This window comes from Falco punctatus, assembly GCF_963210335.1.
Source record: "Falco punctatus genome assembly, chromosome: 2".
NCBI lineage: Eukaryota > Metazoa > Chordata > Aves > Falconiformes > Falconidae > Falco > Falco punctatus.
The window spans coordinates 78414980-78426374 of NC_137581.1; the positions used below are offsets into that span (position 1 = coordinate 78414980).

Here is an 11395-nt window from a genome sequence, read left to right on the forward strand (position 1 = left end):
ATATAACTGAGTTTAACAAACAAGTTTATAGATGTGAAGAGAAACTCAGTGGTATGATGAGGTTAGTGGAGTGAATGTGTGTTCTCACTTTGTTAGTCCAGGCAGATTAGGGCTATCTTTGCAATGAGGGCAGGATTTTTCCCAGGGCTGCACTTTTATCACGTAGGTGTAAGAAGCAAAATTCAGCAAAGTCAGCTGGGTTGCCCACGTGGAGGCCTAAAATGCAGCTGAACAAAAAGCTGAGGCCTGGGAATAAAGTGGGGCAAAAAGCCAAGGATTGAGGATGAAAGGCAACAACAGAGCCCAGAGAGAAGTGAGGGAAGCAGTACAGTGGCAGAGCAATTGAACATAAATGATTCAAAGAGGAAGAGTGGTACGTGTTGAAAAAGATGAGGTGGCAGGAAACAAGTGAAAAGGATGGAAATTTGCCTTAGGAAGTATTTCTCTTCCTCTAATGTAGGAGGTGTGATAGGAATAGGGTCTTAATCCCTACTTTAAAATATTTTAAGGTGCCTTTGTTTTAGAGTAAGCATAGGGATATGAGTAATTTCTGCCTGCAGGGTGGCACAGGAGGGTCCGTCTGCCCCTCACTGTTAAATCCCCAGGCAGGAGAGGACTTGTGCAGACATCGGGGTGATGCTCAGTGACTGCTGAGCACCATTTGGATGTCACTTCTCAATGCCTAGCTACCAATGGGCCGTCACAGACTCTTCCATTGGGAGAGAGAGGGGGATTTGATCAGCTGTGTTTGCCGAAACAGGTCCCAGGTTTTTTTTCCTGAATATGTTCCCCATCATCACGGCTGTGTCTATGAAGGAGAGAGGGGCAGGGCTTTTCATTTGTGCTGTCCAGTCATTATCACCATTTGAAAAAAGTGTTGACATTTTGTTTTGTTTTCTTTGAGCAGATGGGCAGAAGAAGGTTCAAGAGGAATTTGACATAGACATGGATGCGCCAGAAACAGAGCGGGCGGCTGTGGCGATACAGTCCCAGTTCAGAAAGTTCCAGAAGAAAAAAGCGGGGTCCCAGTCTTAGTAGCTACCTCACAGCTTACAACAAAGTAATCCTGAAATGATTTATCAAGATCAGAAATAACACAAAGATGCATGTACAGAAATTATCAGTATTTAAAACCCCATTGGCAGATAACAAACCATGAGCTTGTGTGTGACTTCATCCCAGATGTTTCATGCCCATTATCCTCTGTAACTCACCATTCTACGCGATGTTGTAATAAAAAGTTAGGGTGAAGTAATTAAAGTGTCTGCCTTCATCTGTCTTTTCATATTAATCCAGCAGCCACAGCGTTACAAATGTACCCAGCCCAGATGCCTGTTTTCCTCTTCACGTAAAGCTTGCAGACATAACAGCACCGTATGTTACAAGGTTTTTGCTGAGGGATCAGAGCATGCATCTCATCACTGCTTACCTCATTTGGAGAATTCCAACTGCCAGCCAAATGTGACAATAAAATTACTTTCTCATAATGAGCTGGAAGTAAAAAGTTGCAGACAGAAGCTGGCATGAGGGGGAGAGGTGCAGGAAACAGTGAGCAGTTTATTTTTGTCCTGCAATTATGCCAGTGAAGTGGCTTAACTGAGGAAATTGTCCTTGTCCTTCCTCTTTGCATGATAATGTTCAGAATTACCAGATAGGACCACATTGACTGTTACGGGGAAAAAATAAGAAATCAGACACAAAATACAAAACCCAATTCCAGAAACCTTTGGAAAGTTGGGTTTTCTCCCCACTTGTGAAAATAGAAACTGACCCTTTAAACACTCTTTTTGAGGCAGCTTTTCATTCTTTTCATAATTAGTAACTATTTCTATTCCATGTTTCTCTTTTCATGTTATTTTCAGTATTTGATGAGTAAATCGCAACAGACTCCCTGTCTCCATTTGCACTGTTCTGTATGCAACTTCATATGAGCCCCTACTTTTATCAATGTACATAGCTTTTGTCACAGCTTTTGATTAACAAAAAGCAGCCACAACAATGTCTCTCTTAAATTGGGAAGTATTTCTATTTTCTGCCTGTTGTAAAACAATAACAGACCAGTTTCAGGCTGGATCTAAGTAAGGATTTTGCCTGGCTTCAGACCTGATCAGGAACTGGCAGTCCATGTGGTGCACAGGGAAGGTTCAGAAAAGGTTTAAAGTACCTTGTACTCAGAAAAAGCAGCTATTTTAGGTGGAGCAAGTGGGACATGCACTACACAGAGACATGTAAAAAACCCCTCATCTTCTTCTTGGCTTTGTCAGCAGATTTAGAGGTTCTGTTAGGCATCTTTGTCTCTTGGGAAATCAGAGGCAGAAGCGTTTTCTGAAGGACTTGTGTTTGCAGTGGTTCTCCAAGAAGGCAGCGTGAGCCTCACCTCCAGGCTGACAGAGGCAAGTGTGCTGAGTGGTGACAATAACTGAACAACCTGGAGTTGGGACTCCTTCAGGTGTGAGAGATTCAGGTATAATTCCCAGCTCTGCCTATATGGGTTCATTTCTTCCTTGCCTGCCTTCCACAGGAGTATTCTGATCGCCAGGCCAAAGGGCGCATACATCATTAGTCCCCTCACATCATCAGAAAGCTACGACCAAGGGGTAGGAATAGAAGGAAAGGAAGGATTTCATGCTGGTGGGCAGTCACTTCCCGTGAGAGCCCAGCATAGCAGCAGTACTGAAGGGGTGCAACACTGTGCCTGAAAGGTGGGCTGTGGGACTGCAAAGGTAAGACCCTCAGCCTCATGCAGAGCAAGTTAAGGCACTTGTGCTGCTGGGCAACAATTTAGTGAGGAGCCCAAACCTGATGGTGAGTGATAGGAGCTCTGGGACTGTGCTATTTAGGAGGACCCCTCAGAGATTCTGGGTAGAAGAAGCCTTATGGATCGTGTGGGCAATGCAAAAGGCACATGCAGAGATGACATATGCGGTGCTTAATAAGCACAGCAAGACTGGGTGGGAATGGACAATTTTTTAGATCTTAGTTTGGGCATAAACGTCTACATGCTGCCCAAATCCTGCCTTAGGCACCTCTGTCTGGGTCAAGTCCAGGCTTTACACATGACTTACTCATACATCATCTGCAAAGTCAGTTCTCCAAGCTGCAGCTCAGTGCTTTCACACTAGGATCATATTTTAGCAGCACTGTTTCTTTGCATTTAGGAATTTCACAAATAAACCTCAAATAACACTGCTGCTGTGCTCAAAGTGAGGTTTGTGGAGGCCATGGATTTCTCACTTGTCTGTCAGAGAAACTGCTCACCATATAATAATGACCTTAGCATAATTAAAAAAATTGTAATGGGTTTGGATTGTGTTGGTGCCATTTTGTTTAGATGAACATATATCTGTAATAAAGGACTGCATTTGTGTTGTGCATTATGTCATTTGGAATAGCATGAGCTCTGTAGTGGCTACTTAATTGAATAAAAACTATGGGTAAGCACTAGGTTTTTGTATTTGATCTGACATTCCTTGGACTTAAATTTCCTATGCAACAGGAATAATCATATGGTTGGGACACAGAAAAAATGATTACATTATTGAAGCACAGCAACAAGGGCTATTAGTAAATGAATTATGGCTCTTTCAGCAGCAGGGCTATTTGATGTGAAGTTCTGAGTGCATCTCACAAATACAGTCTTAATATACAGTGAAACATAATGAGGAAATAGTGAACTGGCATGAAATTTTGATTAATTGTGGCTGCTCTGTCAGACAGTTTCCTTTTTATGAAAAGGAAAGGCCTATCTGGATATTGCTGAGGTGAGGAAAAGAGTGTGATTCAACCAGGAACTTCACTAAGATGGGTGGAAGAGGACACTTAAACATTCCAACTATTACATGGGTCTTCCAACTTCAAGACACTCACTGAGCTTTGTAGTTAACTGGCACTACCTATCTGGGACTAACCAAGTCATGGAAAGAAAAATTTCAATTAGGTGGATATTTGTGCTGATAAACCAAGAAGTTCCCATAGGTAATATGAAAGATTATTCAGAGCAGTAGATTTTGCAGGAAACAGGGTTATCACTCCCACCACATACACCCACACCCTCCCCAGACAGACACATCCATGCTGGTTCTGCTTGGAATTACTGCCAGATTATCCCAAAAGAAATTAACCTACAATGGAATGATCAGAACAATTGCCTGAACCTTAGAAATGCTTTGTTCACATTGTTGCCTGGACCATAAAATAACCTGTAGAAGTAAACAGCAAGGGAGATGATTAAAAGTAAAGAAACACCGTCAGGAAGCACAAGAGTGCCCAAATGAGGAAAGCAGTAAAGGATGGGAATTCTATCAAGTTAAAACACAGAAAGGCAAGCCAAAGCCAACCTGTGTCTTGCTGATGAAACTTTTTTCAAACATTTCTCAGACGGGCAGCCTACTGGAGAGCTGTGGGGATGTAGGGAAGTAGAAGTCTTGCAGGAAAGTAGAAATTAATCATGCGTTAACACTCAGAGCAGAGGCTCCCACAGCAGGGGTCTTGTTTGCAATACATCAGCCTGAGGAATTCATCATCAAACTGAAATGTCAGTAGAAGAGAGTTTGGAGTAACCTGGCAGAATTAGTAACAACAGATTGCCAGGACTGGATGAGGTTCACCCACGTCTTGCAGAGGAGCTCAGATATGTAAGGGTCACCTTATTCAGCCCATTGCTCATGCTGGCCTCAATTCCAGGGGAATAGGTGGTGACAAGTCAGTAACAGATTTTAGAAAGGGCTCTAGGAGTATTCAGATTTACAAAGATTGTTTTCATTAGGTAGCTCAAGAGAAACTATATGATGTAATACAACCATAATACATCAATGCCAGCCTGACAACAGCTGTTGTGATTCACAGATCTGCTAGCACTCACTGATGGAGTAACCCAGGTGCACCTGCATTTTCAAGAAGTTTTGACAGAACTCTTCTGAATGTCTTTTAGAGAGGTTAAGTGGTCTGGAAACAAATGGCCAGATCCTTTCACAGAAAAACAAGTGGCTAAAAGACAGGAGCTGAAAGGGCGGGATGGCACGTCCGGTTCTCATGGGAGCAGGCTGCTGCCAGTGGGACTCCACCAGCATATGTGTTGTGCAGCATTCTTAAAAATCATCTGAAAAGAGGGAGGATGAAAAGTGAAGTGACAAATTGTTATACCGGTGCTTTCTACATGAAGAATCCTGTTCTTTGCTCCTTAATTTTAAAGTAGGCTTCTTGAGACCTACAAGGAGAGGAAGGTCATGAGGGGCCCCACAGCCCTGCCTGTCCCTGCCCACCCCTCCCCTACTCTGCCCAGGGCCGAGGCCCCACATCAGCTTCCCAGGGCCTTCAGCCCTTGCCACAGCGATGCCACAGCAAGGCCAGTCTCCAGCTCCCTCCACAGCCTTGTCCTGTCCAGCCACGCCACACCAAGCCAGGCCCATGTCCCGGTCCTGGCCCATCCAGGGGAGGTGTTGGATGCTTGGGGCTGGAGCTGCCCTGGTCTCCCTGGCTGCCCTGCTCCTGGTTGTAGTTCCCACAGCCTTGGCTCCTGGGAGCTGCCAGCCCCACTGTGCCCTGCGGTCTCCCTGTCAGTATTAGGGGTCTGTCCCTCCACATATCCCAGTGACCCCCCAAGGAGAAGAGAGGGAGGTAGCTTTTAATCATAGGCATGAAGGTCAGAGGCCCCATGGAAACAAGTGACATTTCCCTCCACTGGCTTATTTGCCCTCAGCTACCCAAGCTGCAGCACAAGGCAGCTCAAGGCTGTGCTTTGAGCACAAGAAATCAGCCAGACCCCCCAGGCAGGACCAGGGTGGGTGCAGCAGGGTCCCTGCAGGGGTTCCCGGATGCTCACCAAAATGGGTGTCAGCAGCAGCTCTGTCATCTCCTCCAGCCCTGCCACAACACCTCAGCTTGCAGCCTGCTGGAAATATTTGCTTCAAAGTACATCAGCCAAGCACAGCAGCCTAAATATGTCAGTGAAGGCATCTGCAGGAGTACACAAGGGAGGCAGACAGGTGGAAGGGAATCCTCTGCGCAAAAGAGGAGCACAGCTGGGAAGGGAAAGCACTGCCGAAATTTACTGAGCCACCCAAAGATGACTTCTCTTCAGTTCGGGTAACCGACTCCTCATGTGTGGCCTGTTTCAGGGTTCACACCTCAAAGGGGCACAGGCTCTCCAGCATGAAGCTGGCCGCTGCCAGGAGGCCTTTGTGCAGCCCAGCAAATCCTCCCTGCCACCCAGCTCTTCCCAGGCGCCAGCCAGAAACCCACTGGATCCCAAGGGAATGCGTGGCGTGGGGCGGGGGGTGGTGGGGCTCCCACACAAGACAGCGAGCGTTGCTGATGGCCATGGTTCCTGCTCTTGTGCCTCAGAAAACCAGCTGGAGCATGTCACTGTCTTTCCTTCATGAAAACCAAGGCTTGAGCCTTGTGGGAGAGAGAGGATGTGACATGCACCCAAGGGGCTATAACAGCCCGCATTTAGGACATGGCTGTGGTGCACATCTAGCCCTCTGCGGTGGTGCTCACGTGTAGGCATAACCAGAGGCCTCTGCATCTGAGAGATGTCTTAGGTGCCCTCTGCCATCCTCAGTCATTGCCTGCCAGCTCCTGTTTTAGACCTGGCAGCTGACTGTGGAAACTTCCAAAATAAAGTCCCAGTGGTTCAGCTGAATCACCATTGAAGGCCGTTTTGGCCAGGTTGCTTAACGTTTCCTTGAGACCCACAAGTTAGCAGATGCCTTGCAGCAAGCAGAAGCTTCCTAAACTGCCTCCTGACAGTCAGATGTTCTCTGTGAGGCTGCAAGAGATGCTTGAACTCTGGTGCCATCTCAGTGCCATAACTGTATGGCAATGCAAAGACACCTTTATATCCATTACTGACCATTTACCACTCATCTAATTTTTGACCTGATCTGAAATATTTTGGATGTGGTTATCAAAAGCCCCAGGTCACTGGACAGGCCTGGGCTAGACTGTTATTTACTTGCAATAGTAAGGGATATGACAAACCTCTGGATTTTAATTATGGTTTAACCTAAATTATTATTATTTTTTTTAATACCAGCTCTATACGCTTGTTGAAATCCTGATGGGAAAAAAGGAGAGTGTGTTATTGATAAACATATTTAGACATGTCTCCTGTAAATATTTAAATGCAGATATCTTTCCCAATCTGAAATCAGCAGGATTTACTTGTTTATGTAATCAAGAACATCTTCACAGTGAAAAATTCTAGGAACTTCCCGAAGAAGAGAAGCCATGCCACTTCTACTTCATGAAAGTCGAGTCACGAATGGGTTATTTAACTCAACCCAAATTGTGGCAGTGCTTTTTTTTTTTCTCTCTCTCCTTTTTTTTTTTTAAATCCTTAAACTCTCCCTGACAGATGGTCTCCTGCCTTTCAGTATCTCTAGTGATGGTGAGGCTAAAACCTTCCTTGGCTGCTTGTTCCATCACTGAACTTTTCTTAAAGCTATAAAGGTTGGTTTGTACTTAACCTAAATCCTCCCTCCTGCCATTTAGATTAATTTGCTCCAGAACCAGCTATACCCAGTTTCCCTAATCTTATCTTATAGAGCTCTTTTTCCAACTCTTTTCATCATTTTTGTTATTCTCCTTTGAACTCTGCCAATTTATCTGTGTGCCTGAAAAGAAATGCAGCCAGCCAAATGAAACGTAACCAGTGCCAAGCACAGCAGCATAATTATCTTGACTATTTTACAAGTGATGATCCCCTTACCACAAATCTACGTGGCTTTTGGTATTTTTTGTGACAGCATTATTTTGCTGGCTTACAGTCAGAACATAATTTCCTGTGAATATGGAGCCTCTGTGGTCTTTCTGTCTAGTCAGGATTTTCTCCTTTTTTTCCACAAGAGACTATATTGGCTGTAAAACACCTATCTTAATTTTATAGTCCCACTGCACCTCGGCAATACCAGGATGATAGAGAAATACAGGTAAATGTCTTTATCTGCAGTTCCTTGGCATCCAAACTGGGCAGGAAGCGTAATTGGTTCAGACTTCTTTTGTGCTTTCCCCTTTCCTATTACTAAAATTACTACAGTCAAGTGCAGAGGCTTCAGTGATCTCTAAATCAACAATTTTTTTACAGCTCAGAAAAGTTTTCAATGATTTGCTATCTTATTCTCAAAACTTGTCTCGCCTTTAGTTGTGATGACTAATTATTTGATAAGAAAACTCTGAATATCCATATCTAAAACCAGGTCTTGAAATAGGCCTGAGGACTCTTGCACCGTCTCAGTGCAGTGTGATTTAATGGTCTTTCACAAAGGCCAAAACACTTTAAGTAGTAGTTTCCACCATAAATAGTACCACTAAAGTCTTCAGGACTAATGTGACAGAGGGAGGGTGCGTGAGGGGATGATCTGTTGGCCTTATCAAGTACACAAAGTATAGTGACTTTCTGTACTTAGTTTGCAGCTTTTGGCAAAATGATATCACTGTTTTTCTTTAACCATTGTCATTTCTTCTTGGGAGCCAAGTCCACATTTAATATAGTGAATGATATAAAAAAATAACCACAAGATGATGGCAATGATTAAAAACAATAAAAACAACAATGACTACAACAAGGGGGAAACTGACACATCCGCAGAAGAATGGCATCTCTCCAAAGCATATTTGATTTGATTCAGATCACACACACAAGCCACAGTGACACATTCCTTTGTGTGGCATGGGTTTACCTATAATCCTCCTCCTGGTGTGGCCAAACACTACTACTATTGTGGTAGCAGCAAATTGGCTTCTCCAAGCAGCAGGGACCTTGCTGGTCACGTGTGTCCCTGCTTTGCTGTGTCCCTGCCCAGGGCTGGTGCCATCCCACTTTCCCCACTTCGGCACAGGTGATGCAGTGCTGCCCACAAGTCAGACGTGGGAAATGTGCCTGGTTCCTACTTTAGTATCACATGGAGGTACGTGGGTCCTCTTTGTAGGACTATGTGTTGTCAATTGTAAATCTCTGATTATCAGATATATAGACAAAACTCAGTCTGGTCCTGTACAGCCTTGAGGTGGGGCTTACTTGCAGGGTAATTCGTTAGCTGATGGGAACACACATCTGCCTGCCTGGATGGGCAGCTGGCTGACCTGAACAGGTAAGCCTCATTGCCAAAACAGCAGGCAGGCCAAAAATAAGCATCTGCATTAGACCTTTTAGCTGGTCAGACCTTTTGGCTGTGCAGTCCGCACACTCCCCTAAAGCCCAGAGGGATCCCGACACCGGACACCGCTTGTTGGGCCCCGGCAACTGGTAAAGAGGGCAAAGTGGACACACTGGTGGGAGATGGCAGCAAAGCATGGAATCAGGGGTGAGTGAAGGTGATTGCTGTAGTGGAAAGGGAAGAGTTATTGGAAAGGTGAAGCGGACATATGTAATGACAGTGCATTAAGGAGGAGGCATAGGGTGTGGGTAGAGAATCACAGCAGGAATGGTGGGTAGAAGGGGGACAGTGGCAGGGAAGGGAGGTGAATGCCTAATGTTGAAGAGCTGGAGCATTTCATTTCTCACTCATTCATTTGCTGATATAATGAATTACTTCGGTATTTCCCATTCAGTTATGTAAAACTGAACAGTATAGTGTTGTCTTTTGGGGACACCTGGGCAACATTGCAAGTGCTGAGGCATTACAATGTGTTCAAGTTATGCAAAGCAATTGGCAGGCATGTAGGGATCACAGCTGTGCTGTGTAAATTCTGTCTTAGAGTTAAAAATATAAATCTCAGTATTTGATCTGTCATTCTGTAGTTTGCCCTCTAGACTTTCCTCTGACATATGGTACTTACAGTCTCTGGAGAATGCCCAAAACATCTCTTGCATCTAGGGCTTACAAAGTATACTGGGAGACAACGTAGCTGGAGAAAATAAAATCATTGTTCAGAGGGAAAGCAATTTTATTCCACTAGGATTCTTCTGCCATTGATATTCCCCTGATCATAGAAGCTTTTTCTTTACAAAGGATGTTAAGGCAATCAATTGTTTTTATCTGGTAAATGAAAATGGATGAAATACAATTTAGAAGTAGGTAAACACAGAAGTAATTTTCCATTCAGCATTAGTTCACATCTCAAAAGACATTAGACCTGTGTTTATTGAAAGACAGGTTATTGCCTGGGACATTGGGATTTTAACAGAATGGAACACAAACTCCAGTTTATTGACATCTGCTGCATGGCAAAAAGATTGATGATTAGCTCCTCTATTTCTGCTCTTTTTCAGTATTGCTATGTGCATGCACGCAAGGGAAAAGCATGCATTATGCATCATATTCTATATACTTCCATACAAAAGAAGTAAATGGTTGTTTCATAGTTAAAGAAGCACTTTCCATTAATTTAAGTTTTTCTTGGCATTAGAGAGTTGCCTGCATTTGCTCTGTTCTTACATATGTGCACGTTAGTGCCCATCATCAAAATTAAAAGTCCATTATCTTGATTCTGCGCTGCACATGGAAATTTTAATCCTGCAAGCTTTGTAGGTAATAAGAATAATTTAAATAAGGAAGTTTCAATAGTGTTTAAATAGTGCCAAAGTTTCAAAGTTAGGACTAGCAACAAAGAAAAAAGTAAGAAAGTAAAAAGAGTAAAGGAAATCCTGAAAGTACCCAGTGAGAAGAGGAATTCTCTTGACATTTTTTGCCTGCATAGAAGCAGATGATTCTCCTTTGAGGAAACAAACGCAAAATGATAAACATGCCTTTTTCATCTGCCCAGCATTCCTTCAGTGCCAATGCGCAGAGTTCTGGCTCAGATGTGCACCAGTGATGCGCAGCTGCTACACAGGAAAGCAGGCACTAAAGAACAGCCCTGGGTACACCAGCACGACTTGCACTTTGTTTCTGTCCTTGAATTTTATTTGCATCGTGTGTCACCTCACTGCACAATCAGCCCAGCAGCATGGAGCAGGGGGCTGGGCTGCAGGACTGCAGCACAAGTGAGGATGTGCTGTGTAAAGGTGAGAGAAAACTCTTGGACCTGCTTTGCCACTGCAAGTACTGAAAGTTATCACTCCATGTCTGTCTGAGAATGTTCTAAAACTTGGCTTCCCCACAGCCTGCTCTTACTGGTGTATGCAGCATGCTGGCAGACACGGGTGGGCAGCCCTGGGTGGCTTTGGTGAAGTGCGTTGTATCCCCACACAGCAAGATCTAAGCGACAACAAAAGAGGTCACAAACTGTGTGTGGAGGGGGAAGGGACTGCTTCATTCAAAAGGATATTAATCAGAAAACCTTGAAGATGTCACCCAGTGCCCTTTGCAACTCACAAACCTGCAGAGCAGCAGCCTGCTTGCCGGTTCTGGAATGTCTTTCGAACTCTGCCTTGAAAATAGCTGACAATATGTAGGTGATGTATCTAAGACTTACAAAATGCCACTGGAAAATGTTTTGCGTCTCAGGAATA

The 11395-nt window shown here is 44.2% G+C and overlaps 1 protein-coding gene across 1 annotated transcript in view; it reads left to right on the forward strand.

Annotated features, from left to right (window-relative positions):
• Nucleotides 1–3446, forward strand: part of PCP4 (Purkinje cell protein 4) — a gene marked incomplete at its 5' end in the record, with an annotated part of 48783 nt that extends 45337 nt beyond the window's left edge. The window contains one exon of the mRNA XM_080377672.1: nucleotides 908–3446. Coding sequence (XP_080233798.1) covers nucleotides 908–1035 — 128 coding nt within the window. The 3' untranslated portion in view covers nucleotides 1036–3446. The remainder of the gene's footprint in view (nucleotides 1–907) is intronic.
• Between the last annotated feature and the right edge of the window lie 7949 nt (nucleotides 3447–11395).